The sequence below is a fragment of the Chinchilla lanigera genome, unplaced genomic scaffold, assembly GCF_000276665.1.
Source record: "Chinchilla lanigera isolate Chin_1 unplaced genomic scaffold, ChiLan1.0 scaffold00142, whole genome shotgun sequence".
In the NCBI taxonomy this organism is placed as follows: Eukaryota; Metazoa; Chordata; class Mammalia; order Rodentia; family Chinchillidae; genus Chinchilla; species Chinchilla lanigera.
The window spans coordinates 1,573,778-1,601,607 of NW_004955543.1; the positions used below are offsets into that span (position 1 = coordinate 1,573,778).

Consider the following 27,830-nt stretch of genomic DNA (forward strand, 5'->3'; position numbering starts at 1 on the left):
AAGTTTGTTTGAGATCTTTAAACAAAAACATCAGCAAAGATCTTTTTACCCTCTGTTAAATGCAAAATAAATCGACCTCTAGACACCTGAAGAATTCAAATGCAAGAGTTATTTGTGTGGTATTTCCAAGCATTGAAAAGTAAATTAGGCATCTGGCTGGGTCTATGGTATCCTTTCTTGGTAGGAATCCTTTTAAACTTTCACCAGAGCTCTTTTCTTTTTTATCCCATCCCCTAGGACCTCTATCCTGCAGGCTATAGTCCCAATACCTTTTCCTAGATCCCAAATGACTGATTCAAAATCTGGCTATTTAATGCAGAGAGTTCTGATAGGAATTGGTCCTTTCTGTAATCATCTCAGTCTGCTTAGGGACATCTGGAGGTGGGAAGTGCTTTCTAAACAAATTGCTCTATTAATTCTCCCGAGAATGCCCCTTACAAGATTTGACTAAAAAACATAATGCTCAACTCCTACACAAAAACACTAACTCACACTGGTAGGAAGAAAAACATGCATACATTAGCAGGGGCAAATCTATACGGATGTGCATAAGTATACAGAGAACCAAAAATGGATTCAATAGAGAATGGAGGAGGTGAGGTGAGGAGTGATGAGCTTCAAAATAGATTCTCCTATTTCTCTGAGGCTCTGTAAAGTCTGTGTAACTATCAAGAACTCACACTGAGCACTGGAGAATCAGCATCCCTTGACAGTGGTGACTCAGAAGATCACGTGCCTACTATGAGTCACCATTGGTTCAACGTGTTCCAACAGCGCACCATACTACATCCCATAAAAGTTAAAGGCATATCTGGGTGTAGTGGCACATGCCTGCAATCCCAGAACACTGGGAGCCTGGGGCAGGAGGACTGCAAGTTCGAATCCAGCCCGGGCAATTTAGTGATTTAATGAGACCCTGTCTCAAAATGAAAAATGGGCTGGGGATATAGTTCAGGCTGAAGGCCCTGGGTTCAATCTCCAGTAACCCCTCCCTCCAAAAAAGCTAAAGATTCCTACCTATTCCCTGACATAGAACTCTCCCTATAGGATTCCCCAGGAATGATGGTCCTCACTGTCCCAAAGGTACTGTAGTGACTTGTGAAGTGCGGAGGTTTAAGCAGGTGCCTCTGTAAGCTGACAAAATAATTGTCAGGATGTGAGAATGAACTGAGTGGCATTTTTACCTCTCGTGAGTTTTGGGCCTTTTCTCCTGGAGAGGGAAAGGTTAAGGCAGAGGACGTTGTTAGCCCACTGCTTCAACAGCCTGCCCATGCCAGGTTAGTTTCTCACAAAGAATATCAGTAACCTTTTTCATTCAGGTCACTACTACATTGATGCTGTTGGGAAGGAAATGTAAACTCTGAAATTAGAGTTACACAGTAAACTGCATAGTGACATAAAAAATAAGAACTTTGTGCCCCTTTGGACAGATAGGAGAAGTAACAGCCTGTGTTATGGCTTCTATCTAGATGTCCCCCCAAAGCCTCATGAGGTCATAGATCGGGATTTCCAGAGGTGGCTGGATACAGAGTAAGTGATGCTGGAATTAAGAATGTGATGCTGGGATTAATTCACGGTGCAGTGCTAGGATCATGAGTGCCCCACCATGGGTGTGAGTGCTACACACCCTTAAGGATAGAATATAAAGGACAGAAAGAGGGCTGTTGTTGTCACTTGTCACTTGCTGCTTTTGCTACCCTCTACCAAGCCACCCTACCTTAAAGCCATCTGATTATGGACTGAAATCTCTAAAAAGTGTGAGCTGAAATAAGCCTTTCTCCTTTTAACTTTGGGTGTTGAGTATTTTGTCTCAGCAGTGAGAAAAGTAAGACAGTCTGTGAGACCATTCCTCACTCGAAGCTTTCTGTCCTTCTGCATTCTTCCCACTCCCCCTACCTCATACACACACACACACACACACACACACACTAAGTAGAAGCTGGGAATGGCCTTCCCATAAGTGATGAAATATTCAAATGTTCCATCAACAGTCATCCCACAGAACAAGTATCTGCTGTTCTAGAAGACTTGACCCAAGCAGCTAAGACAGAATTCAATAGAAATGGAACTAAAAGACACTGAGGAGATGGGTCAGCTACTTCCATTATTTGTTTATTTACCAGGATCCTTAGAAAGAAAGGCCAATAATTAAGCATGTTGGGCTCCAGAGCTGAGCCAGCTCACAACCTTCCCCGGGCTGCTGCAGACAGAACTGGTGTGAGGCCTGTTCTTGCTTCGGCACACATAGAGTGCAGAGGCATCTAACTGCTCCTACAGTTGCGTTGAAACTTTGCTGGCAGTTTCTCCAGCTACACTATTTTAACTTTCCCCATAAAACTCTCCCTGGAAACCAAACATCAGTCTCTAGGCTTGACTTTAGTCTAGAAAAGATGGCTAGGTGCATGTGATGCTTCTTTTCTTTCCTTGAAATCAGAAAATGTGTACATTAGCTTTCTATGAAAAGAACTTGGAAAACAAGGCACACATGGCTGCCCTTCATGTGGGTGTATGCTGCAGGTGCGAACAATGGCTAGTCATGGTTGTATTTGCTGAAGCACCCACCTCAGAAGACAGGCAAATGGTTACAAATGGTATCCAGACAGCACTGCACTTCTGGGAAGCATGAAGCAGACCTAGCTCATGTGTCATTCTGCAACAGGATTCGTTTAGGTCCGCAGCTGAAATACAGTGGAAGGCTCCCCCTTAAAACCCACCAATGGAACAAGGTCAGCCTGATTAAAAGTTGTTACAGTAACAATCAAGCTGCCACCACATCTCTGCCTATCTGAATCGGCACTCTGTGAATTATAAATAGTGGCTAGAAACTAAACAGCTGGTGGATGATAAGGTGAGGTCATCAGAAGCCAAGACAATGAAGAAAAGCTTCCAAGACATAGTAACTTGGCCTTGCACTTGTAGCAAATAAAAGTGTATATGAAGGCCACTCTAGTCAGGAACTCTCAGAAATAGAGTATAAGTTTACATATTGCACTAACTCTGAATCTTGGTTGCAAAGGTGTGAAAAACACATGGCCTGAATAAAGATAAGGTTGGCTTCAAGTGTAGGGTTTGTGCGCCCAGCATTCAAGATTCTCCCTCAGTAATTATTGCAGCCATGTGTGTTCATCTGTTTTGAAAGCGCTGGGGAGCAGAGGCAGTGATCAAGGATAGCACTTGTCTGAAACAAAATCATTGTCTTCTACATCATAACAGCTATAAATTTTTAAAGAATCAGTTAGTGCAAGGCATTGGACTAAGAACTTGGAGTATATTTGATCCTTAGATCAACCCTACAAAGTGGGAATTATTAGTCTTACATGATAAATGAGGAAAATGTAATTCAGAGGGTTGAGTGAGGGTCTTTTACCAAGGTCACAGAGCTGAGAAGTAACAGGTCTGGGATTTCAACTGAAATATGTCTGACTCTGAAACCAACTAATATATCATTACTCTCATATTTAGCTTTTCATTTCATACCTTAAGATCCTCAAGTAATAACAGATCTTAATAACTTCACTTTAAAGACAAAGATATCAAGGCATAAAACAGAGGAATATTATTCAAAAAGGCCTAAAATATTTCTCCTTCCACATAATGCAGGATTTAAAAAGGAGGAAATGAAATACAGAACTAGCTTTCTTCAAGAAGCCACTGCCTTAGAAAAATCTTCACTCAGTGATATCGGTCTTAGTGCCACACTGCTCTACAGGAAGATGATCCAACTGGATGTAACAATACCATATTGTGGGAGAGATGGAAGGGGAACACAGTTCTGAGCTGCGCCTATCAAAACACAGTAAGCAGGCAGATGTCTGTGTTTTAACCCTTGCTCCGTATACTTTGTTTTCAATAAATGAATTCCATTTTGTATTGATGTCATATTCATTTTGAAGCTATGCAAAGTGCAGTACAGAATTTGTAAGCTATTGAAATGTCCTTCAGCCTAGAATTTTAAAGTGTTTCCTAGATATTCTATTTTGAGAAATATGCTTACTTACATGGATAAGTAAAAACTAGAAGTTAAAAGGTGTACCTTGAATCACAAAAGTGCAGCTAAGAATAAAACGAACCACTAGACTGCTGTGTTTTTTAATCCTTTAAAAACGGTTGAACCTTTTGAGAATTTTGATCTGAGAAAGTCTCCAACCACTTAAATGATGAATCATCATTATAATTATTTTAAAGGGATTTTAAGTTTTAAAAAGTCATTATGATTATCTTCAAACTATACCTGAATTCTTAGTCTCTGGGTTTGGTTAGCTTTAAAGGACATAATACTAAAACGAAGGCAGAAGGTACATATAGTCCTACTTTGTTTAGGGAAGTTGGATTATTTCTGGGCTCAAATAAGCTGCTTTACAAACCTTGTATCAGCTAGCCTGAGGTAGATTAGGAATTGTTTTTACACTCAGGAGCTTTGGACTTCAATTTTGACTCTCATCCTTAGATGTTAAGTGCCCTTTAACTTTAGTTTTCTCTTCTGCATAATGGGGATGAAATTAATATGGTTAATCATACACAGTTGGTTTGAGCATCCAAGGACATAGTATATAGGAAATATAGGAATGCTTTGTAAGACTATAGAGTATGATATAAAAATCAAATGGCAGTCTAGAAATATCATTGCATTTTTATGGCTCTCACATGTCTGACTGAGGCATGTCTCTGAAGGTTCATTCTGTAATATCAATATTGTAAGCATATAGAGAAAGCTGATTTGGAGTAATGGTCCCTACATGCATGATAAGGTCTTCCAAAGATATGCCAAGTAGACATATATTAGCAGCAAAGCTAACACTGAAACAGTCTCTTGAATTCCAAGGATTCAGTATGATGGTGCTTTGTGCAGACACTGACCCTGTATGAAATGCATGGGGGAAATGGTTCCCTTCTCCAACTCCATCTCAGGTCTCTGAAAGTCAATATTCTCACGTTCCAGAAAGATGGGGCATAGATACAGGTGGTCCAGAAATGAAACAAAAGCATCCCAGATCCTGGGATGGCACCAAGAATCCAGACAGAGTATGACCAAGGTTGAGTTGCAAAACAGAGAAAATGAGAAACTGTCAATATTCTATGCTATCTTCTCTGGCTTCACATCCTCTGTTTTCTAAAAACCTGTGTTGCACCCTTAGTTACTTTTTCCCCCACCATGTTGTTTGCCTAGAATTCCATCCACATCACCTCTGAGCCCCTGCCCTCAATTAAAAATTCTGAAATGTACTTTTTTAATCTCTAAACCCACATCTGCCTCATCGTGCTGCTTCCCAATCAATTCTTATCTCTTTTGAATTTAAGAGTTTCTCTTTGTCCAATCTCATTTTCTTTTTAGGATTACAGTTATCTGCATACTTGTCTCATTTCCTTTATTTGGCTATAATTGACTTCATGTAAGTTATAGTTCCTGACACAGTTCCTGTATTAGTTACTTTTCCTGTTGCCAGGATAAAATACAAGACACCCACAAGTTAAATGAGGAAAACTTTATTTTAGCTCAGAGTTTGTAGAAGTTTTGATCTGTAGTCGGCTGGCTCTAAGGTAGGGAGGCATGGCAGAAGGGTATCACAGAGGAGAAACACTTCATAGCAAGGCAAGCAGGAAGCAGCGGGCCATCAAGGGAAGATGAGAGAGATATATACCTTCAAGTTCACACCCAGAGCGACCAACCTCTTACCACCAGGTTTCAACTCCCAACATCACACCCAGCTGTAAATCCATCAGTGGAGTAATCCAGTATCACACACTCATCATCCAGTATTACACCATGATCCAGTCATCTCCCCAAAGCCCTAGCTATGAGCACAAAAGGCTTGAGGAAGGCCATCTAGATAGAAATCAGAATAGTGTGCCACATGGAATAGGGATTCAATACATGATTTTAGATCGTTATTGTTTGTAGTATGTAAACTACTGCCATCTCTCACCTAAATTTCTGCATCAATTTAGGTAATCTCCCTCTCTCTTTTCTTGTTCCCCTATAATCTATCCTGTATAGTGTCACAGCGTATATCTTAGAAACAGTACTTTTGTTATGATGTTCTCCTACTCAAAAACCTTAAATAATATCCTAGTATACAGAATAAGATCCAAATCTCTCTACCTTTCTCTCAAAGCTCTTTGATATCAACTAAATACAGTTCCTGTTGCTTCTGATTCTTTGCGTATGTTACTCCCTTGTAGTAGAAGGCTTTTGCCTCTCCACAGAACTAAATTCATCTCCATCAGGAAGCCTTCCCTAACTACTCCATCATGTACAGTTGTCTTTTATAATTCTACAGCATTATTCTCTGTGCTTCACATGCTGTAGCCAAATCATATATTTCCTAGTATTGATATATCCCTGGCTCCGTGTATGTGTTGTTTCTTCCAAATCAGATTGCAGACTTCACACTTATATTGTTCTTCCCACATGAACTATCAAAAAGTTGGGTGCCTATTCTGGCCTTGGCTTCATAGTCTAGATGTCCCCTGCAAGATCTCATGTGCCTGTAGGTAGGGATTTTGGAAGGTGATTGGCTTATGGGGGCTTATAGCTGACTTCTTGTCAGGAGGTGGGCTTTGTTTGGAAGAGGGTCACTGAAAGAGTGGCCTGGAAGTGTTTGCATCCCTCCACAGATCCTCCCTTGACTCTCTCTGCTTCCTGGTTGCCATGCCACAAACAGCTCTCCTCTGCCACCCTGTCCTGTTTTGGAGCCAGGGTTTAAGGACTGAAACCTATACAAACTGTGAATCAAAATAAGCCTCTCTTTTTCATTGCAGCTATTAAGTCTTTTGTCCCAGGAATGAGGAAAGTAAATAAGAACTTATTTTTTTATTTTAAAAAGGAAAAAAACCCCAAATTTCAAAACAAATAATAGGAGGGTAACAATGGTTAATACATTGTTTATTGTTATCTTTAAATTAGTTACTCAAAAAAACAAAAGCAACAGGTAAGGGGATGGGGATTTAGCTCAGCAGCACAGTGCCTGCCTGGCAAGCATGAGGTTGTGAGTGCAATTCCCGGTACCGGAAAGGAAAAAAAAGTTACTCAGAGTACAAGATATTGTTATTTAATTGTCCAAACAATATTAGCACAAAACTTACTTTTCAATGAGCTAAGGAAAATTAGTAGTATAACTAGCCTATCATTATATATGTGTGTGTATATATATATATATATATATATATATATATATATTGTTGTTGTTTTGTTTTGTTTTCCCTTCCTTCTGTTCTCCATTCCCCCATCCAGTTTCTCTTTCGTTTTGAAGTCTCTTCTCATTTTACAATGTCTGTTGTACGTTTTGGTTCTTATTTACTCCTTCAGCTTCTCACACTAGGGAGACAATATGTTGTTTACACATGTGCATCTGGTTTATTTCATTTATGGGTATGGTCTTGAGTTGCATCCATTTACCTATAAAAGTCTCCAGTTTAGTTTTCTTACAGTTGAGTCATACTTGAGTATATAGAAAGACCACATCTTTTTATCCATTCCTTGGTTGATGAGCATTTGAGTTGTTTCTAAGTTCTAGCTATTACGAATTGTGCTGCTATAAACATGGGTGTGCATATAACACTGTGGTGTGATGTTTTTAATTCTTCTGGGAAGATACCTGGAAGGAGAATAGCTGGATCAAATGGGACCTCCAATCCTAGTTTTTTTTTAATTTTAAAAAGAAAAAAAACATGATGTACAATTTCAAAATAAGATGATAAAATGAACAATGGTTATGATATTGTATATTGTTATCTTCAAAGTAAGTGCTCAGATTATAAGATATAGGAATGCAAAATTGATCAAACAATATAAGCACTAACTGTTCCTTGCAATGAACTAATAACAATTAGTAATACAATTATCTTATTTATCTTGTGTATATATGTATATATATATATATTTTTTAAAGTTTCCTTCCTTCTTTTCTCCTTTCCCCTATCCCAGTTGTTTTTTCCTTTTGAGCAGTTTCTTTACCTTTCACAATATCTATTTTACCTTTTGGATCTTATTTACTCTTTCAGTTTCTTATGTTAGGGAGACAATACAATGTTTACACATGCAAGGCTGAGTTATTTCACTTATGAATATGGTCTCTAGTTGCATCTATTTACCTATAAAAGCCTCGAGTTTATCTTTTTAATAGCTGAGTAGTATTCCATTGTATAAAAATATGACATATTTTAATACATTCCTCAGTTGATTGGCATTTGGGCTATTTCCAAGGTTTAGCTATTACAAATTGTGCTGCTATAAACATGGGTGCGCGTATATTGCTGTGGTATGATGTCTTCAGTTCTTTGGGAAAAATACCCAGAAGGGGAGTAGCTGCGTCAAATTGGACCTTTAATCCTAGGTTTTTGAGGAATTTCCACACTGATTTCCACAGTGGTTGTACAAGTCTACACTCCCAGCAACAGTGGAGAAGTGTTCCTTTCCCCCTACAGCTCCTTCAGAATTTATTAGTTGACTTATTGAAAATAGCCACTCTTTCTAGATAGAAATGGAATCTTACATTGGTTTAATTTGCATTTCTTGAATGACTAGTGGTGTTGAACATTTTTTTCATATATTTACTTGCTGTTTGTATTTCTTCATCTGAGATGTGAATATTCATCTCAGATGCCCATTTTTGGATTGGGTCTTTAAATTTGAGAGGTTTGATATTTTTGAGTTCTTTATATGTTCTTGATAGCAATCCTTTGTCTGAGGAACAGCTAGCAAACATTTTTTTTTCCCACATTGTTGGTTGTCTTTTCAGTCTGTTGGTGATTTCCTTTGCTGTGCAAAAGCTTCTTAATAACATGAGATCCCAGCTGTTGATTCTTTGTAATAGTTCCTGTGGGATCAGGGATCATAAGGTCTTTACCTACAGCAATGTCTTCAAGAGTTTTCTCTATTCTGTCTTCCAGGCAGGGGAGATAGCTCAGTGGCACAGTGCCTGCCTGGCAAGCGCAAGGTTGCAAGTTTGATTCCTGGTGCAAAAAAAAGATATGATATTTCATACATACCTATTCTATCTTCCAGCAGATTTAATGTTTCTGCTTTAATATTTAGAACTTTAATCCATTTCAAATTTAGTTTAGTGCATGGTGAAAGATATGGGTCCAATTTTAATCTCTGGCATGTGCAGAGCCAGTTTTTACAGCACCGTTTATTAAAGAGGCTGTCTTTCTTCCAGTGAACATGTTTGTCATGTTTGTGAAAGATAAAATGGCTGAGTATGTTTGGAGTTGTTTCTGAATCTTCTAATCTGTTCCACTGATCTTCAAGGTTTGGTTTTTTGCCAGTATCATGCTGTTTTTATTACAGTAGTTTTATAGTATAATTTTAAGTCAGGGATTGTGAGGCCCGTTGCCTTGCTTTTGTTACCCAGAGTTGCTTTTGTTACCCAGAGTTGCCTTTGCTATTCTAGGTCTCTTCTAGTTCTGAATGAATTTTAGGATTGTTTTCTCTAATTCTGTGAGATATGCTATTGAAATTTTGATCAGAATTGCATTAAATCTGTATAACCATTTTGGAGTTATAGCCATTTTCACTATATTGGTTCTTCCTACCCAAGAGCAAAGGATATCTTTCCATTGTCTGATATCTGCTTCAATCTCCTTTTTCAGAGTAATGTATTTTTCAATGGAGAGATCTTTTACAATCTTAGATTATTCTTAGGTATTTCAATCTTAGATTATTCTTAGGTATTTCATTTTTTTGGATGCTACTGTGAAAGGTGTTGTTTCCCTAATTTCTTTCTCAGTGAGTTTGTTATTTGCATACAAGAAGGCTATTGATTTTTGAGTGTTGACTTTGTATCCAGCTATGGTAGTAAATTCTCTTATTAAATATAAAAGTTTTGTAATGGAGTTTTTGCAGTCTCTCATGTAGAGTATCATGTCATCTGTGAATAATGATAGTTTAATTTCTACCTTTCCTATTGTTATTCTTCTTATTTTTTGTCTAATTGCTCTGGCTAAAGTTTCCAGGACTATGTTGAATAAGAGTGGAGAGAGGGGACATCTTTGTCTTTTTCCTGATTTTAGACACAAAGCTTTCAGTTGCTGTCTATTTAGTATGATATTGGCTGTTTGTTTGTCATAGATGGCTTTCATCAGATTGAGATAAAGCCCATCTATTCTAATTTTCCATAGGGTTTTTATCATGAATGGGTGCTGGATTTTGTCAAAAGCTTTTTCTGCGTCTGTTGAGAAGATCGTATGTTTTCTGTCCTTGGCTCTGTTAATATTGATTTCTGTATGTTGAACCATCCCTGCATCCCTGGATGAATCCCACTTGGTCATTGTGTATCATCTTCTTTATGATTTGCTGCATTCTGTTTGCCAGTATTTTATTGAGGATTTTTGCATCTATGTTCATGAGGAAGATTGGCCTGTAATTCTCTTTCTTAGTTCGGTTCTTCTCTGGTTTTGGTGTCAGGGTAATGCTTGCTTCCAGGAATGAATTTGGCAGTCTTGCTTCCCTTTCAATTTCATTAAAGAGTTTGAGAAGTAGTGATGTTAGGTCTTCTTGAAATTTCTTGTAGAATTCAGGAGTGAATCCATAAGGGTCTGGGATTTTCTTTGTTGGTAGATTTTTAATTACATCTTCAATTTCATTGATTGATACTGGTTTATTTAGCATTTTTATATCTTCTCGATTCAGCTTTGGTATTTTACATGTGTATCTAGGAATCTGCCCATTTCTTCTGCATTTTTCATCTTACTAGAATACAAGTTTTCAAAGTAGGTGTAGATGATCTTCTGGATTTCTGCTGTGTCCACTGACATCTCACCCTTTTCATTCCTAATTGCATGGATTTGAGTATTTTCTTCCTTTTTTTGATAAGATTGGCTAAGGGCTTGTCAATTTTATGTAATCTTTCAAAGAATCAACTCTTTGATTCATTGATACTTTGTATTATTTTTTAGTGTCCAATGCATTAATTTCTGCTCTGGTCTTTATAATTTCCTCCCTCATATGAGCTTTTGGCTTAGCCTGCTCTTTTTCTAGAAGTTTGAGGTTTACCATTAAGTTCTTTTTTTTTTTTTTTGGTTTTTTTTCCCCGTGCTGGGTATTGAACTCATGACCTTGCGCTTGCTGGGCAGGTACTGTGCCTAAATCCCCAGCCCCTAAGTTCTTTATTTGTACTTGCTCTGTTTTCCTGATAGGAGTATTCACTGCTAGAAAATTTTCTCTTACAACTGCTTTCACTGTGTCCCATAGGTTCCAGTATGTTATACTGTCATTATCATTTAATTGTAGAAACTGTCTAATTTCTTCTTCAATTTCATCTGTGACCCATTGTTTGTTCAGGAGGGTGCTATTTAACTTCCATGTGTTTATGAAGTTCTGGTTGTTTCTTATGCCACTGATTTCTAATTTCATTGAACTGTGGCCTGATAATTTGCATGGGATAATTCAATTCTTTTGCATTTGCTTAAGCATGTTCTATGAACTACTATATGGTCTACCTTGGAGAACATCCCTTGTGTAGCTGAGAAGAGTATGTATTCTGATGTGGGGTGGAACACTCAGTAGACATCTACTAAGTCCATTATTCAAAAGTTTGTGTCATTTCCAATATTTCATTGTATATTTTTCATCTAATTGATCTGTCTTTTGTGACAGTAGGGTATTGAGATCCCTCAATACAATTGTGTTAGTGCTTATTTGATTTTTCATGTCAGTTAATAATTATTTTATATAGTTGAGTGCACTGGTATTTGTTGCATATATTTTTATGATTGTTATCCCTTCCTCTTTAATTGTTCCCTTTACAAGGATGTAGTAACATTCTCCAAGACATTTTTAAAGGTTTATCAGGTTATTCCCCGATTATTTTATATGTAGCCATTTTAAGGGGCTTATTCAATTGATATTTAAGACAAAATTTACCGGGTAAGAATATTTTTCTTTAAGAAAATCTCCACAATCCCTAAAAATTTTCAGAGCAAATTTTGTAATACCCTAAGTATAGTTTATCTTGCTCTACTTAGAACTCTTTTAATATTTCTCTCTGACTGCTTTTTGTTCTTAGTTCAACAGTTATTAAGGACCTACTGTGTGTGCAGAATTTTAAAGCAGAATCTTTGATACAGAGAATAATATATCATCCTTATTTTAACACAGCTATAGTGTTCTATGATGTTCCTATTATCCTATGCTTTGGCTATTAACAACTGGATAAAAATTAACCTCCCTTACTGTTTTCCCTAAATATGGTAAATTCCTGGGCATACACTTAAGGACTTGGATGATAAGTTACTCTCATCATTTAAACATTAAGCATCCATTGAAGATTCATGGATTTAGGGTGCTAACCTCATCAGCGGATCAATATATTGATGAGTTCATAGCTGAGTGTGTTATTAGGAGTTGGAGCCAGGTTGGACTAGATAGTCCTGGGGGCATACTACGTTTGGAGGATGTGTCTCCTCCCTGGCTCTTTCTTGCTTGCTGTGCTTACCGTCTGCCTCGAGGTGAGCAGCTTTCTTCTATCACGCACTTCTAGCATGATGCTTCTCATTTGGAGCCAGATGATCATGGACTTAAACTTCTGAAACTGTGAGTTCATATAAGGTTTTTTTTCCCCTCGTTTAAGTTTTGTTCATCAGGTAATTTTGTCCCAGCAATGGAAAATGCCTAATGCAGCCATCCACAATCTGTCTGATCACAGTACATCAACAATATTCCCTTTCCTTTCCAAACCATTCAGAGGATTTTCATCAACAAAGACAAAATAGCCATGAGGGAAGATAGAAAAAAATACTCAGGATCAACTCTTTAAAATTTCTTAAAAACTCACACATTGTCTTCCTTCTCCTCCAATACTGCAACCTCTAATCCAAGTATTTCATTACCTATCCACTTCTCCAGGGACTATTTTCTCATATCATTATCTTTCTCCTCATCTGATGCTATTGATTCAGTTTCATTGTTTTCAACACAGTTGAGGGGAGGTACACAGACATTTCCACCCCTCATTGACTTTCATGGAAAAACATGCACACTTTGGTCCTGAACCCTTAAATTTTAGCCTCTGTCCAATCACTTTCTTGAGCTTTAGCCTCACAACAACTCAAACTCAAATTCTCCCAAACTGAGTTTACAGTCTTCCTCTAGCTATTATTTAAGGCTTTTTTGCTTCTCTGTTCTTTGAAAGTTTTTATAACTTCAGGCTAGAAAGTTAAGAATCATCTTCCACTCTTCTCTGTCCCCCAAACATTCACATCAAATTAGCTACAAAACATTCTTGTCACCATCTCTTTTAACTAATTCCCATGCTTATGACCATAGGTTCAGGTTCCTAGTGACTTTTATTTAGATTGACCTTCCTTTCTTCAGAGTCTTCCTGTCCATCCCATCTTATATATTAAGAATTTTTCTTCAATCTAAAGCTAATCATGTTGCTCTTACTAAAGACATTTCAAGATTCTGTACTGCTTATGGAATAGAATGGATATTTCTTCACCTGACATTCAAAGCCCCCCATAATTTAACTCCAACCTAGCTTTTCCAGCCTTTCTTTCTGATGCTCTGGAAGTTCGATCCATGTAAAACTTTGCAGACTTTTATAACACCACCCTTTCTACCTCCTCCATGTCTATGCTTAAAATATTCTCTCTGCTTTGTGGGGCTCTTTTCTCATTTTTTCTGTCAAAGTCCTACCTAATCTTCAGGCATAGTTTAGATTTAACTTCCTTCAGATAACCTTCCACAATGGAATGGCTTCCATCTGTACGTTGTTCTTCATCACCTGTAAGTCCTTAGCAAAGTTCATTCAATTAAACTCACAGAAGAGCATGTAAACTTTAGGGAGTTCACTGCCTATAAGAGGGAGACAGGCTGAAAATAGGTTAGACAGGAGAGCATTGCAAGTTGTAGGAACCAAAACAAACAGCCAGAGCCTCCTCTTTCATATAATTTCATTTCTCTCCTCTCTCTCTAGACCTCTAGCTTTATTTTGTGATTCTGAAATTGGGCAACACTTTATTTTATAAAATAGAATGTAGTGTTCCCCTAAATGTCTATCAGTGTGTATGTGTGTGCCTATCTATCGGGGTGTTCAGCAATTAAAGTATATTTATAAACTTTAATATGTTCTTGGGAACGAATGTAACAGTATGGACCCATGGACATACATCTTTTTAGACTAGAGTCCCTTTAAATTCCTGTTTAAAATCCTAGTTACAGGTTTCTGCTTTAAAATCATGCTTAGGTTAAGTGTGACATAGAATTGAATAAATTGTTTTGGAAATCACTTCTCAGCATATGGTTTATTGAATTCCAGGGAGTTGTTAAGGAAGCCATTGTATTTAAATTTAAGGTATCACTATCAGGTTTAGCTCCTAAGACCCCTTCTGGGCACATCAGGAAAAGGCACTCTTTCCTAAAAATGTTGCTTTCATTTGTCAGAAAATTGGCATAGCATGTTGATTTTGTTAGATCAAGTCACTTGACTACTATCTGGCAGAAAATTGTTAGAACAAACATATACATCTATGATGTCTAGGAAATGAGAGCTATCCCCTTAGGTGTCATACCTTTGTACAGTGTTCAACTTGTAGAACTCTGCTTTGTGTTCCTGTCCTGAAGCTATTCTACAAAGGATCAAAGTTTTTTATTTAGCTCAAGAGAAAAGTTGTTCATTCTAACTGAAAACAAGATGGCTGTTAAAGCTGTCTGCAGTCTGAATAGAGATTGTACATTTCCTTCAGTTTGGAGATTCCTCAGAAAACTAGGACTAGAGGTCCCATTCAACCCAGCTATCCCCCTGCTGGGTATTTTCCCAGAAGATCTAAAAACCTCATATCACAGCGATATATGTGCACCTATGTCCATAGCAGCACAATTTATAATTGTAAATTGTGGAAGCAACCCAAATGTCCATCCACCAAGGATTGGATAAGAAAATTGTGGTACTTTTATATAATGGAGTATTACTCAGCTATAAAGAAAGATAAACTCGAGGCTTTTATAGGTAAATGGTCACAACTGGAGACCATACTCATAAGTGAAATAAATCAGACCTGCATGTGCAAGCACCGAATTGTCTCACTAATGTAAAACCTGAAAGAGTTAATAAAAAGTCAGAGGTATGATAGACATTGTGAAATGATAGGAAAATGCTCAATGGTAAAGGGTAACTGGGATGTGGGAAAAGAGAAGGGAAAGAAGGAGAAGTTTTGTATGTATGTATATACAGGATAGGTAACATAGTTGTTCCACTGTCTTCCATTTCTTTGCTGAAAGAAACTGTTAATGAGTCCTTGATTGATCAATATTGCATGTCTGTATTTGTTTTCATGAGAAACCACTTTGAAGATTTCAGCAAGTAATACAACAAGCATTGTTAACTTCCTACCACTTTGTTTGTAACTCTGTATTGTTTGTACGGTTCTTTTGCTATTTTGTAAAAGGGTGTCTGTCTGTTAATGTTTTCCTCTTTTTATTTTTAAAATTAAAAAAAAATTGGTCAATACTGTTTCTGAAAGAAAAAGAAAACAGATTGTACATTTCCTGACAGGGCATTTTTCAAGCTCAGGATCCTAATCTGATTGGAAGCATTGGTGAAGCAAATTAAGCTTTTTCTATGATTGGTAGGAAGCTATTTTGGATACAACTCCGACTGCCAAAGGAACATCAAAGCTTAGCTGTTCTTACCACTTGTGAGAAAGGGAAAACTTGGAATGGTCCTACTGACACTTAGCTCTAAATTCAAGTGCCAGCTATAAGAGAAATTTGATACCAAGGTAATGAGTGAAGAGCTTTTCAATTACACTGAAAAGAATGCCATAAATAGACCAATTTATGATTAACAGTTAAGATTAGTGAAAAGGGAACCAAACAGTACCTAGTTATTTAAAACTACTCTTTATATAATCTAGTTTAGTATAATAATTCTTCAATTTTGCTATGCTTGGATATATTTTTTTAAAATTTTGTTTAATTTGTCTTAACATCTGACTAGATATCATGTTGCTCTCATTTTTATCAAAATTAAATATGCTTATGACTGAAGAAGAGGTAATTCAAGATCACATGCTCAGTATAGATCTGCTGTAAGTGTAACGTGTGTCTGTGGGAGCCAGAAAAATCTAGAACTCTTTGGAAAAACATAAGACAGCTCTGTCTACCATCACCTAGTGATAAAACACTTGAATTCCAAGCTTATTTTGTGTGAAGTGAATATATTAAAACTGGTCAGCATACCTAGACATACAAAGTGATGATAGCAGATATCATGGCACATATACAAATGATATTTAAATAAACTATTCCTTCTGTTTCTAATTTTTAACTATGTTTCTTATTTTTAAACTATGAGGTTACAATTTGATTTCTGAGGGGGTATAGGGGTTTAAGGCCCAGTAATAGGGGAGATGATGATTAAAATATATTATATGCATGTTTAAAAATACCATACTGAAACCCAATAAAAATAAAATCTAATTTCTGTGATAAATGTTTGGGGCGATGGATAAGCCAACTACCTTGGTTTGATTATTAGAACACTGTACACAGGGATTGTAAATATGTACATTATTTTGTGTCACTTAAAAATACAAGCTACTTTTTCATCTAGGCTTTATGATATTCCTTTAAGTTAGTTCCCCTCCCACCATTTATTGCGTGGCAGGCAATATACACAGCCTAAGGACCTTATTCTTATAGGCTGATGGGATACACAAGCTGATGATCTTCATAGATGGCAAATGAGAAGCAGAGGTTGCCCTGGGGGCTTCAGGAACCCAGAGGAAGGGTATCTGGTGTAGATGGGATATTGTTTTTTTGTTTTATGGGTTGTCTGTGGTACCAGGAATGGAAATCACAGTCTTACCCTTGCCAGGCAGGCACTGTGCCGCTGAGCTACATCCCCAGCAAGATGGGATATTGGGGAAAGCTTGCTGGAGTCTGCTAAGTCAGTAGCACATAATTGGCTTCATTTAAGAGACACAAAATCTGAGCCATGGAAAGATTAAACAAGTTACCCTAGAATGCACAGCTATCTAAAGTGGAATCATGCTGGAAACAAAGAGAAGTGATTCCTAATTTAAGAAACAGTCCAGAATCTTCAACCTCTGGCTACAAGACACCATGGAGCGAAGATTTATTTCAGAAAATTCCATACTGATTTGCCTCACAGACGCTTTCATTAACATATTAGAAAAAATGCAGGCACACCAAAGTAACCAAAGCTTGCAGCCTTCTAGGACAACTAACACCTATGCCACAGTCCTGGCAACCTTTAACTCTTCATTTGTGGTTCCTGCAGCTTGCTACAAGATGCATTGCATAAAAATGAGGTATCAGCTCAACTTCCTCGGGATACCAACTTTAAGAAGCCTGAGTCATCCAAATCATTCCCTAAAGTCCTTCAAACACCATAAACAGCAAAAGCATTGCTAATTAAATGTGTATTAGTTTTAAGTCCCATTCACTAATGCTTTGAAATAGCTTTGTCCTGGTTTTATGTGTGCTTAATTGTCCTGTTTTACATGCATTTAATTTTGTAAGATACTTCATATTTTTACTGGATGTAGGTAGGGTGCAAATTATTATAACAGTAGATTCAACTTATGTACAATTGGCTCTTTTATGTACTTCGTGTAGTTTATAATACACCAGGGCTCCTTACAAAATCAACGTGTATGGTACACTTATTCCCATTTTATAGAACTTGGAACAATTTTACTGTCTTAAATGTTTAGAGAATCTGATAGTTATATATTAGATTTTACTACATATATGAGTTGCATCTACAGTGTACTTGATGTCCTTGTTCAAAAACACAATCCCCAATAATGATGTTCCTACAGGCAAAGACAATGCTATGACAATGCACTTTAGGAGACAACTGTGATACATTCTGGCATGGGTGGGTGGGGGAACTAGAATATTATAAGCCAAATTTTAAACTCTGACTTGATTCCTTTTGTTGTTTGATGTGCTCCTGTATTACCAGCTTCCTTGATAAGGAGCCAGTAATAAACAATGTGTGCAAACTCACTGTGCTGTTAGCCTAAAATAAATAATTGGGAAGATAATTCAGTTACAAACCCATTTGAGCAAAGAAGAAGATGAATCAAACACTGCTTATTTTATGTTAAACATCAGGTTTTCCTTTATGATTTAATTGAGAAAAATGTAAGTGTCTACTACTAAAAAGCTTTTACAAAACACTAGACTACATCGCATTTTCCTTTATAGTGCAGGGAACATGTTCAGTGATGTAAATAGACCATGAAACAGTATGTTAAAGGTATGTAATAGGTACGAATGACAATTATCAAAGGAAAATCAACAATAAAGATCATTATGACATGGGACTCAGAGACTACTGTTAGAGTCAGGGTTCAGGGAATGGCACCCTGCTGCTGAAGCCAGCTACAGAAGAGCGGGGAATCAATTGACAGAGCTCAGGATTAATAAAAATTTCCCGGGGTTTCAATTCTCTGTAGTCACAGCCAATGAGCTTAACACATTTTTCTCAGCAGGTACTTTTCATTTCCTGCATCAAACTGCAAAATCCCAGAAGAGAATAGGTGGAGACATTAGCTGCAGGAGAAGGAAAGTGAATGAACATCTAGGATTGGGAATACTGTTAGTTGCGCCTTGTAGTTATACTTCCATCCCCCTCTGATTCCTGGAGGCAGGGGCCCGGTGTTCACTCCTAGAGCTCACTGTCTCTTATTTCAAAACTCTGTTCTGGGCAGCGGCAGTGTGAAGCCTGTCTCTCAGAATCCCACAGTACTGAGTGCGAATCTACTATCTCTGTCCCTGTGTTTGAGGGAAAAGGTGGGAATCCCTGTCCTAGGAGGCCAAAATCTGTTCTACAGGTTCTTTAAAGCAAGAGGCTTAAACAATAAATGCTTACAATACTCTGGAAGATGAAAATCTCCAAGTGTTTCAAGAAGGACTGACAATTCTGATCTTACTCAATAGTGCATTACACTTGCCTTTTAAATTACCAGTTCAACCTTGGTTGGGTTGTACACAGCTTATTAACTCTCAATGTCTACCACATTTCATTAATGAAAGCTGGGTGAATTTAATATTATATCTCCTTTAGTTGTTAATATCACACACAAGAACTTCCCTTCCTCAGTGGGAGGGACCTAGCTGAGCATGATGCAGTAATTTTGTATTAGAAAAAAAAGCTATCAGTAATATTTTGCATAGTGACCCAATGGAGTCTCAGAAATGTATATTTTCCTTTTGAGAATTTAAGTGAGAAAGTGGTGGATTTTCTTCTGCCTCCCCTTCTCCAAGGCCAAGTCCCAAAAACTAGCTGGGAAAGAAAATCTGTATGTCCAAGAAAGTGCAGTAAGTAAATAAAAGATCAAAGTGCCATCTTATATTGGAGCACCCACAACAATTGTCTCTTCACAGAATGTATAGATTTGTTGTGCTTTACACAGCAATTCCATGCCTGCAAAATTACATTTCACCTACCTGTTTACCAGTCAGATCATACATGAGTTTGACTAAACCTTAAGCTAAAATAAATGTTTTCTAAAAGTATAGAACAACACACATGATCTAATAATTATAGACTAAAAGCTTATATCAGAGAAAATAACTGGAAATATTTAGCAAGATATTAACAGTGATTATTTCCCACTGGTGGGGTGTTGGAAAGCTTTTATTTATTTTTTGGAAACTTTCTTGATTTCCTCCGTTCTCTGAAATTAGCATAACTTCCTTTATTACATTCCTGTTTTGTTTAAGGAGAGATATGCAAAGCAAATTGCCTATTAATTGTGACTACTTAGCCAAGGTGTCTGGTAAAACAAGTAATTGGGAGCTGGGGATTTAGCTCAGCGGCAAAAGCACCTGCCTGGCAAGCGCAAGGTCGTGAGTTCAGTTCCCGGTACCGGAGAAAAACCAAAATAAAAAAAAAAAAATAAAAAAATAAAACAAGTAATCACCACCTATACATTTGTTTAGGTAAATGGGTTTTGCCTTTACTGGTTTTGTTTAAAGTAAATCTCATCTATGAGATTTTGTCCACCATGGAATCCTCAAGGATTCCTTAGCAGAGTGCTTAGCACATACAGCAAGTACTGATTTAATTTTTAAAAAATAAATGAATTTTTAAAATTGGACAACATTGAGTCTTATCCTCTACTTATAAATATGATTTTCAGGTTTTATGGATTTGTGAAAATCAAGCCCTTTGTCAACTGTACAAAAAGATACACTGAAGCCAGCACATAATGATACTACTGGTGCAAGGTGGCATGCCACCTTGATTATGGAATTGGCGAAGGGTCCTGGTGTGTGCTACAAGCATGTGTCGCAGTGGAAGTCATTAGATCATCTGTCTCTTTTCTCTCTCCTTTTATCCTTTCCTATTTCGCTCTCCCTTCCTTCCTTTTGCTTTCTCCCTCCTTGTCTGCCCCTTTCTGGAACCTTCTTTCCTTCCCTCGCTAGCTCCCTCCACCCCGTCTCCTTCTCTCCTCCTTCTATTTCCCTCCCTTCTCTTCCTCTTGCTCCCTCTCCCTTCTTGCTCTCTGCACTTTCCTCTCTTCCTTGTCCCTTCCCTCAGTCCCTCCATATCTTTCCTTCTCCCTCTTTCCTGCCCCACTGCTTCTGAGCTTCTCTTTTTTCTGCCTCTCCCTCCCCCTCTCTTGCTCCTTCCTCTTCCTTTTCTTTACTCTCTCTGTCTCTCTCTCTTTGTTCTTTTCCCTCTGCCCTCTGTCCCTTTTGACAAAAATCTTCTAGTACTTTGTTAAGTTTTGAGGGCATCTTTGCTCCCTAGAAAGAGAAAAAATTAAAAATGCTTCCCACATTCTTCCTTCCTTTTTCCCCTAATGTTAAATGTATTTACTTATCTGGAGAGAAACCGGGAGGAGGCTTTGTTGCGGCTGGGAATGCTTTTCCTTAAGTGGAAGCACTTTGACTTGTTTCTGTTTCCCCTTACCTTTTCTATTTATCCTCCAATTAAAAAATCCTATATTAAGGATAAAGCTTTTGAATTTGGGTCAGTTCCCATCAGGATTTCCCCTTAGTTTTCTTCTTTTATTTGTTTATGTTGGATTTGGACAGAAAAGTTCATGGTGCCTTGATTCCTGGGCCACTTCTCTTCAAGGGGACTCTGCTTTCATTTGATTAATACTATTTCCCCTACACACGTACACACGCCCACAGGCACGTGCACACATTTCCATCATTAATATTTTAAAAATTTAAAATGTGTACTTTGAGAATAAGGCTCATTTGCTTTGGTAACCTGGGAATCTTACTTCTTTTATTTCTTTTGCTTTTTCTTGGATTGAAAAATTCAAGATATTTGGTAAGATCAAAGACCTTATCTCTTAATATTTATTTATCTTAATTAAAATGTACAAGTGAAAGGACAATTAGTGCATTCATTGACTTTGATGATTTTGAGAGTATCTGATCTTAAAAGATTTCCTTTTCTGTTTTTCTTTTTAAAAATTAACATTTGGGTGTTGATTTTCTTTGGTGGTGTCAAAGGTTCTGTTCTTACAAGAATCTCTCTTTTATTTCCTTTAAATCTGTTTTTTAATTTTTTCGTTTGTTTGTGGGAGGGTAGTGGGTTCATTACCTTAAGCTTGGGTGATGGTCTCTCTACTTCACTTATTTTAAAAAAATTGAAATGTGACTAACATAGCATAAAATTCATCATTTTAACGTGTACAATTACATGAGTTTTAGTGTACTCACAAGTTGGTACAACTATCAGCATTATCTAATTCTAAAACATTTTTGTCACTTCAAAAGAAGCCCTTGTACCTCTTAGCCATTCCCTCCCCATCCTCTGTCCATCCCCTTGTTCCCAACTCCTGGCAACTATTTATCCCTGTTCCATCTCTAAGTATTCACTTGCCCTGGACAGCCTGTACAATTGAAAGAAATAATGTTAGTGAGCTTTAATGAGATTGGTTGGCCTCTTCTTTGGAAGATTTATTTTTGTGCTTCATAATTTTCACCGAGGATTAGTCACGGGCTTAATAAAGTTATATTTCATGAACTTTTTAAAGACTAGAAATACTGGTTAACTTAAACTGATTTCTTTTCAGTTTTACATTTTTATTTGGGAAACAGAAACATCATAGGCATTGATGAGGGTGAGGAACACTTCCCTTTAGGAGCTCTTCCTTCCTTCTTATTCTTCCTTTTAATAATTTTTGAAGGAGGACTAAATTTCATTATCCCCAGTGACTTTCCATTTTTTCTGCACAAAAATTATAAATTTATTTTTCTATTTTGAGAATAAGGTTTATTTGCTTTGATAAGCATGGGTATCTCCCTCTAGGAATGAGTTTGTTTTTTAATCCTTGAAATTATTGTTTTTAACACTGAGGGAATTACAGTCAGCAGGCTTTGGTAACACTGAGTACCCTACCCTTAGCAGGATTTCTATTTATTTTCTTGAAAAAAGTCTTCTTTGTGAGTACTGTAATAGGTTCAAGATATTATGCTTCTCTTTCTTTCTCCGGCTCCTGTTCTACACTGTCTGCCTCTGGGAAAATCAGAAGTGGAGCAGCAATCGCTGCCTTGGAAAAAATCAGAGCTGATGAAATGTCAGCTAAAAGACAGCTCTTAGACAAATGAGGATACCATGTGTAACAGACAACCACATACTGGATATTCCAAATATCCACAATACATAAGTTAATTGTTTGCTTCCCTTATCCTGCTACTTTTTTTTTGTAGAGGAATAAAGGTTTAATAACACAGAAAGAAATGTTCTGCAGACTGTAAAGTGCCATACTTAGCAGGAAATATAGAATCCTTATAAAACCCCAGAAGGGTTTCCTGGCCTGTATGGGTTTTTCTCCCTTTCCTTGGAGGAACTTTGGGTAAAAGCTTAGTCTTTTCTTTTGGGCTACAGTTCTGCAGAAGCTCCAGCCAGAGATTTTCAGAAATGAGTAAGGAATATGCTCTCAGGAAGGGAAGACCTACTGACCGAATACTACTTCATTATTTCTCCTAGAACATCTTGCAGCAAATGCTCGGGAGTTCTCAGAATATACCAAATCAATCAGATGGTATCATCAAAGCTTGTCAAGGAGGGCAGGGGCAAACTAAGGGAGAAGAAAATCATTTTATTCTGACCTTCAACAGGTTAAGCATCTGAATGTATAATCTCATAGTTTATAGCCACTATAGATACACTGTTCTGCCTTGGAAAAAATTTATTACCCTTGAAACCAACAACATCATCATTAGTCTACTGCTGCCCGGCATGCTTAGGATACAAACACTTTACAAGCTATTTTAAAAAATGTTAGTAATTTGTTTCTTAATTATTGTTTCAATTTCATTCTAAAAATTGAAAGAGTGTATCTTCTTAGGGCAATGTATTTCAGGCTACTTAAGCATTTGCTTCTCATTCTGAAACCAATGAGAATGCATTTTTACTCACTCACAGGAGTAATTTCTACATGGTTGGAAATGAAATGATAGGTTTTCAGCTTCAGCAAAAATAGAGAGTACACCAGGCCCTGGAAAGACAGTCCCTACTTGAGACTTACCGCAGTAACAGGTAAGATAATAAAATATTCCGATGAGAATTACCAGACATCATATAAATAAATGTTTGCTATTTCACAAGAAAATATGTGGCCAAACCCTAGCTTGTGTGCAACAATTGCCCTATTATGGCTTGAGGATGATGACAATTTTTGCATGGTCCTTAACAGGAATATGCAGATCCTCCCTCCCCAAATAAAAGCCACAAACGTGTGTTTCTTTCTCACATTTTCTTCAGTTGCTTGTATGGTGTGATCATAGTTTCATGGCTGTTTGAAATGCAGTGAATAAAAATATGAACTGTTTTCCTTGAAGCACAGCTGAGGGGAGAGAAACAAACATTCCCTGCCTCATGTAAGTCCCACTCCCCCAAAGAGTGTTATAGCATTGTTAAAGAACCACTCTTCTTTACACTTGCTGCCACCAGGGTGAGAGACCATGGCTCATTTCCTGAGAATCAAAATATTTTAGAAAAGAAGGAATAGGCAGGTTTAGTTCAGAGACTATGTTACCCTGGTATTTGTTTGGAATGAAAGCATAAGCCCCCATTTCTTAGTCTCTACCCTCATTCTTGGCATGGAATTGCAACCAGCAGGTCCTGAAACTTTATTGAAATCCTCAAAGAAAACAGAGTACAGGCTAGAAGGCATTGGTTTATTTTATTGCAATAGCAGTCCACAAATTACCTGGGAGACACTTGCAGCCATATTCAAGTGCTTGGTTTTGTTCATTTCATCCTTTGAATTATGAGGCTGTTTTCATGCTTGTTATGTAGGATTTCACAGTTTGATAGGGCTTGTATTTTTTTTGGTTCCCTCAGATTGTGTGCGTGTGTGTGCGCACGCACGTGTGTGTGTGTGTGTGTGTGTGTGTGTGTATGCCCTCGCGTGCGCCCCTGCCCCGTGTAGTTGTTTTCCCCTAAGCTTTCCTCAAGGAGGCAATGTTTGAGAACAACTCTGCCCCAGCTAAGATGGCAATCTGTTTGCCTTGAATATTAACATGCAAGTCAACTGGTTGCAGATGCTACTTGCTTGAGCAGAATACAACGAAAGATGGTCCTATCACCAGATCAGATGTTCTCAAACATACTGGAGTGCAACTACATAGTGACATGGACGTATTGGAGAAGGGTCTGGCTCTTAGCAATCTGAACATTTACCTAGATCTTTTGCATCTTTTAAAATCTTCCAGAGCTGTTAATTAATTAATTAACATGGCCCTCTAGATGGATGGTCAAGCTTTTACCTCTCTTCCACAGATAAGTTATTCAATAATTTCTGGCCCATCCAAGCACAGAGTCAAACCCCTGGGTTCTGGTCTTTTGCCAGTGTTGCCCAGTGTCTCTGGTCCAGCAGAAAAGCGTGTCTGGATGGGCAATACACAGAGGAATCTAACCTGATTCCCCTTGCCTTGATTCTCCATATGTGTTTGGCAACAGATATTTTTCTGTGAAGCTTGTAGGGGATGCTTGCACACAGGGGAATAAGTTTCATTCAGCCATGGGATGGGGTGAAGGGGCAAGGGGGTGTTTCTGGCCTCAAGTCAGTCTTCCAGAGACCAAAGAGGAGGTGCCTTTGCAGGCCATCCTGGTAATTAAGTCTCTAGGTATCAGGTTTTTGGCCAGATTTCTGAAATTTCACTCAAGAGGGCCACAGGTGGTGATTCCTGCTCACATCCCTCCAACCAGTTTAATCCAAACTCTGAAGACAAAAACAAGCCTCAGGGTTAGGGTGACCTCCCAGATCTTGCTGCCTGCATTTCCCTCTGTTGAGATCTTTCCAAAGAACGATATCTGCAGGAAGGGGAAAGAACCAGTCCATCGTGGGAGAGTCTATTAAAAAATTATCTGAGCCCCCTACTATCCTATTTTATTTGTTTACATTGTCAAATTGCAGCAGTTTTTGCTTGTGAAACTTTTTAATCTTCCTCTCTTTCAGTCAGATAATAATTTCAGATATTTTCTAAACTCAAGTCTCCCTATTCAAAACTCAGGAAGCAAATTTCATGATGCCAGCCAGTTTATCCCCCACCCCATTGCATTCTGCATTCTACAAGTGGGTACTCCTCAGGAGAAAGGTTTTTCCTAGAACCTACAAGCAGTAGGATGCAGGGCATTGTTGGTGTGCTGTGTCGTTTGCTTCTTCCTGTGAATTTTCTCTCAGGAGAAGATAAATTGAGGGGTACGTATGCATTATCATGATTTTCACCATTTCGTGAAACAAAGTTTAGAAGAAAGAGTAGGAGCACAGAGAAAGAAAGAAAGAAAAAAAGACTCACTTCTGCCTCAAAAGCAGACAGACAGCACTTCAAAAGTGCCAGGTAAACACGGAAAACCTTCCTCTCCCCTCCCACTTGGGGGAGCGCAGGAGGAACTTCCAGTCATTCATTCTATTCCTCCCCACCCCAGCTAAGTGCTGCGTTTTAGACGGCGTTGCTGTAAACTGGGAGAGATGAGGGTTCCCATTCACATGCTCTCAAATCTCAACTCCTGCTTTTGAGTCTTGAAATCTGGACTCCTATACCATTTCACCTGGCACTGGTCCAGGGTTCCACTTGCCCCTTTGTGAGGCCAAACATCCCTGGATCACGGTCTTTGTGCCTAACTTCTGGGAAATGCTGTAGGCAGATGAATGGTGGCTTCTACGCAAGCATGCTCTCCCCCTCCTATGGGGGAACCTGGCCCTTCCCCTGCAGTGCGCGTGGGCGCCGCCCATCCCTTCTACCAGAGTCCAGCAGCTTGCAGCTGTGCTGGGCACCTCCCTGGAGCTCCTCCAGTTGCACTCTAGTTGAGGCGCCCCCTCCTCAGTGGTAAGAAGGGGACCAAGCAGGCGGCAGCTCCGCAGCTTGGGCCTCTGCGGCAGTGACCAAGGCTAAGAGCTGTGTCCTACTTCCCCCACTCAGTCTCATCCACTGTGTACCTGGGGCCAGCCCCAAACACTTCCGGTCTCTTGCGCTTCCTGGGGGCGTCTCCCACCTCTTTTTCAAGACAGGGGCTCTTACTGCACTGTAGCTTCTTCCCAAGGTGTGTGTGCCTGTGTGCGCGCTCCTGTCCCTGTTGTCATCCCCCATTCCTGGGCCCAAATAACCCACTCTCGGATTCCCACATGTTGCTTCCCGCCTTCCAACAGCTTCTTACTCCCTTGGGCTCCCCATTGCTGCATCTTTCCAGAGTATCTTTACCCATCAGTGGCAGCCAAATAGGATGCAAGGGACACCGCATGTTCAGCGAACTCAGTAGCCACCTGACTTCGCCTTGCTTCTTTTGCCCAGCCAGGGGGTCTTTTTCTTACCTTTAATCTGGACCACGTTCGGGGTGATGGCAGTGGCGAGGTCTTTAGACTCCTCTCTCGAGGGACCACTGGACATTGCAATAGACACGGCACAGGACTCAGCTTTGAGTATGACTCTGGAGACGGCTCAGGGCAGGACTCTGTGGCAGTTTCTGAGATTGGCTCCGGAGTCCGCAGTGTAGCAGGTTCTGGGACCCGCTCTGTGGCAGGTTCTGGGGCCGGCTCTAGGGCCGGCTTTGGAGCTGGTTCTGGCACTGGCTGTGTGGCCGGCTCTGTGGCTGGTTCTGGGTTCGGTTCTGTGTCTAGTTCTGTGTCTGGTTCTGAGGTCGCTTCTGGACAGGGTCCTAGAGCAGGCTCTGGACAGTGCTCTGGTGCAGTTTCTGGCGAAGGCTCCGGGAGTGGTGGAGGAGCCGGAGGCGGAGGAGCCGGCTGCGGAGCAGTAGGCGGTGGCGGCTGCAGCGGCGGCGGCCACGGCAGCTGCGGCTCTGGAGACTCCGCGGGCTGCTCTCCATCCTGAGGCTGGGCAGTGATGCCAAGGTTCACGGCAGCTTCTCGGTCCATAACCACACACTGCTTCAGGTCTGGACAGTGGGCACCCCTGAGCTTGGAGGGCTAAGGAGCCCTGGGGCGCCCCGCTCACTGCTGTCCGGCATCCCCTTGCAGGGTGCCAAACTTTCCTCCGTCTTGCTCCAAGGTTGGCTCCGCTCTGAGGTCTGAGCCCCGGCGCTCAGCGTCTCCCAGGGCTGGAACACGCCCCTCGGTGAGCGCACACCTCTTCTTATGCTGCCACAGGCCTGATGGGCGGGAAACAGAGGGGCTTGCGAATGCGGACTGGGCAGAGCTCTTGCCGACCTCCCAGAAGCTGGGGAACGGGGCGGGGATGGACAAAACGGGGAGGGGGAGTGGAGCGGCTTGGGGGGCGGTATTGGAGCCTGGCAGCATTTAACCCTTTAGTGACATATATGGAAGGGAAAGAACCAGCTGCAAAGTTGAGGGTCTTTGCAATCCCGCTAATCATTCAGCCATGAGCTGCTGCTCATAACAGCATCCATCCGTGGCTTCTCTTT

At 39.3% G+C, this 27,830-nt stretch overlaps 1 protein-coding gene across 1 annotated transcript in view; it reads right to left on the reverse strand.

Moving 5' to 3' along the window:
* The window catches only part of Dgkk (diacylglycerol kinase, kappa), a 132,774-nt gene extending 105,450 nt beyond the window's left edge, over nt 1–27,324 (reverse strand). Inside the window, exon 1 of the mRNA XM_005411355.1 lies at nt 26,764–27,324. Within this exon, the coding sequence (XP_005411412.1) occupies nt 26,764–27,324 (561 nt within the window). The remainder of the gene's footprint in view (nt 1–26,763) is intronic.
* Nucleotides 27,325–27,830: the final 506 nt, after the last annotated feature.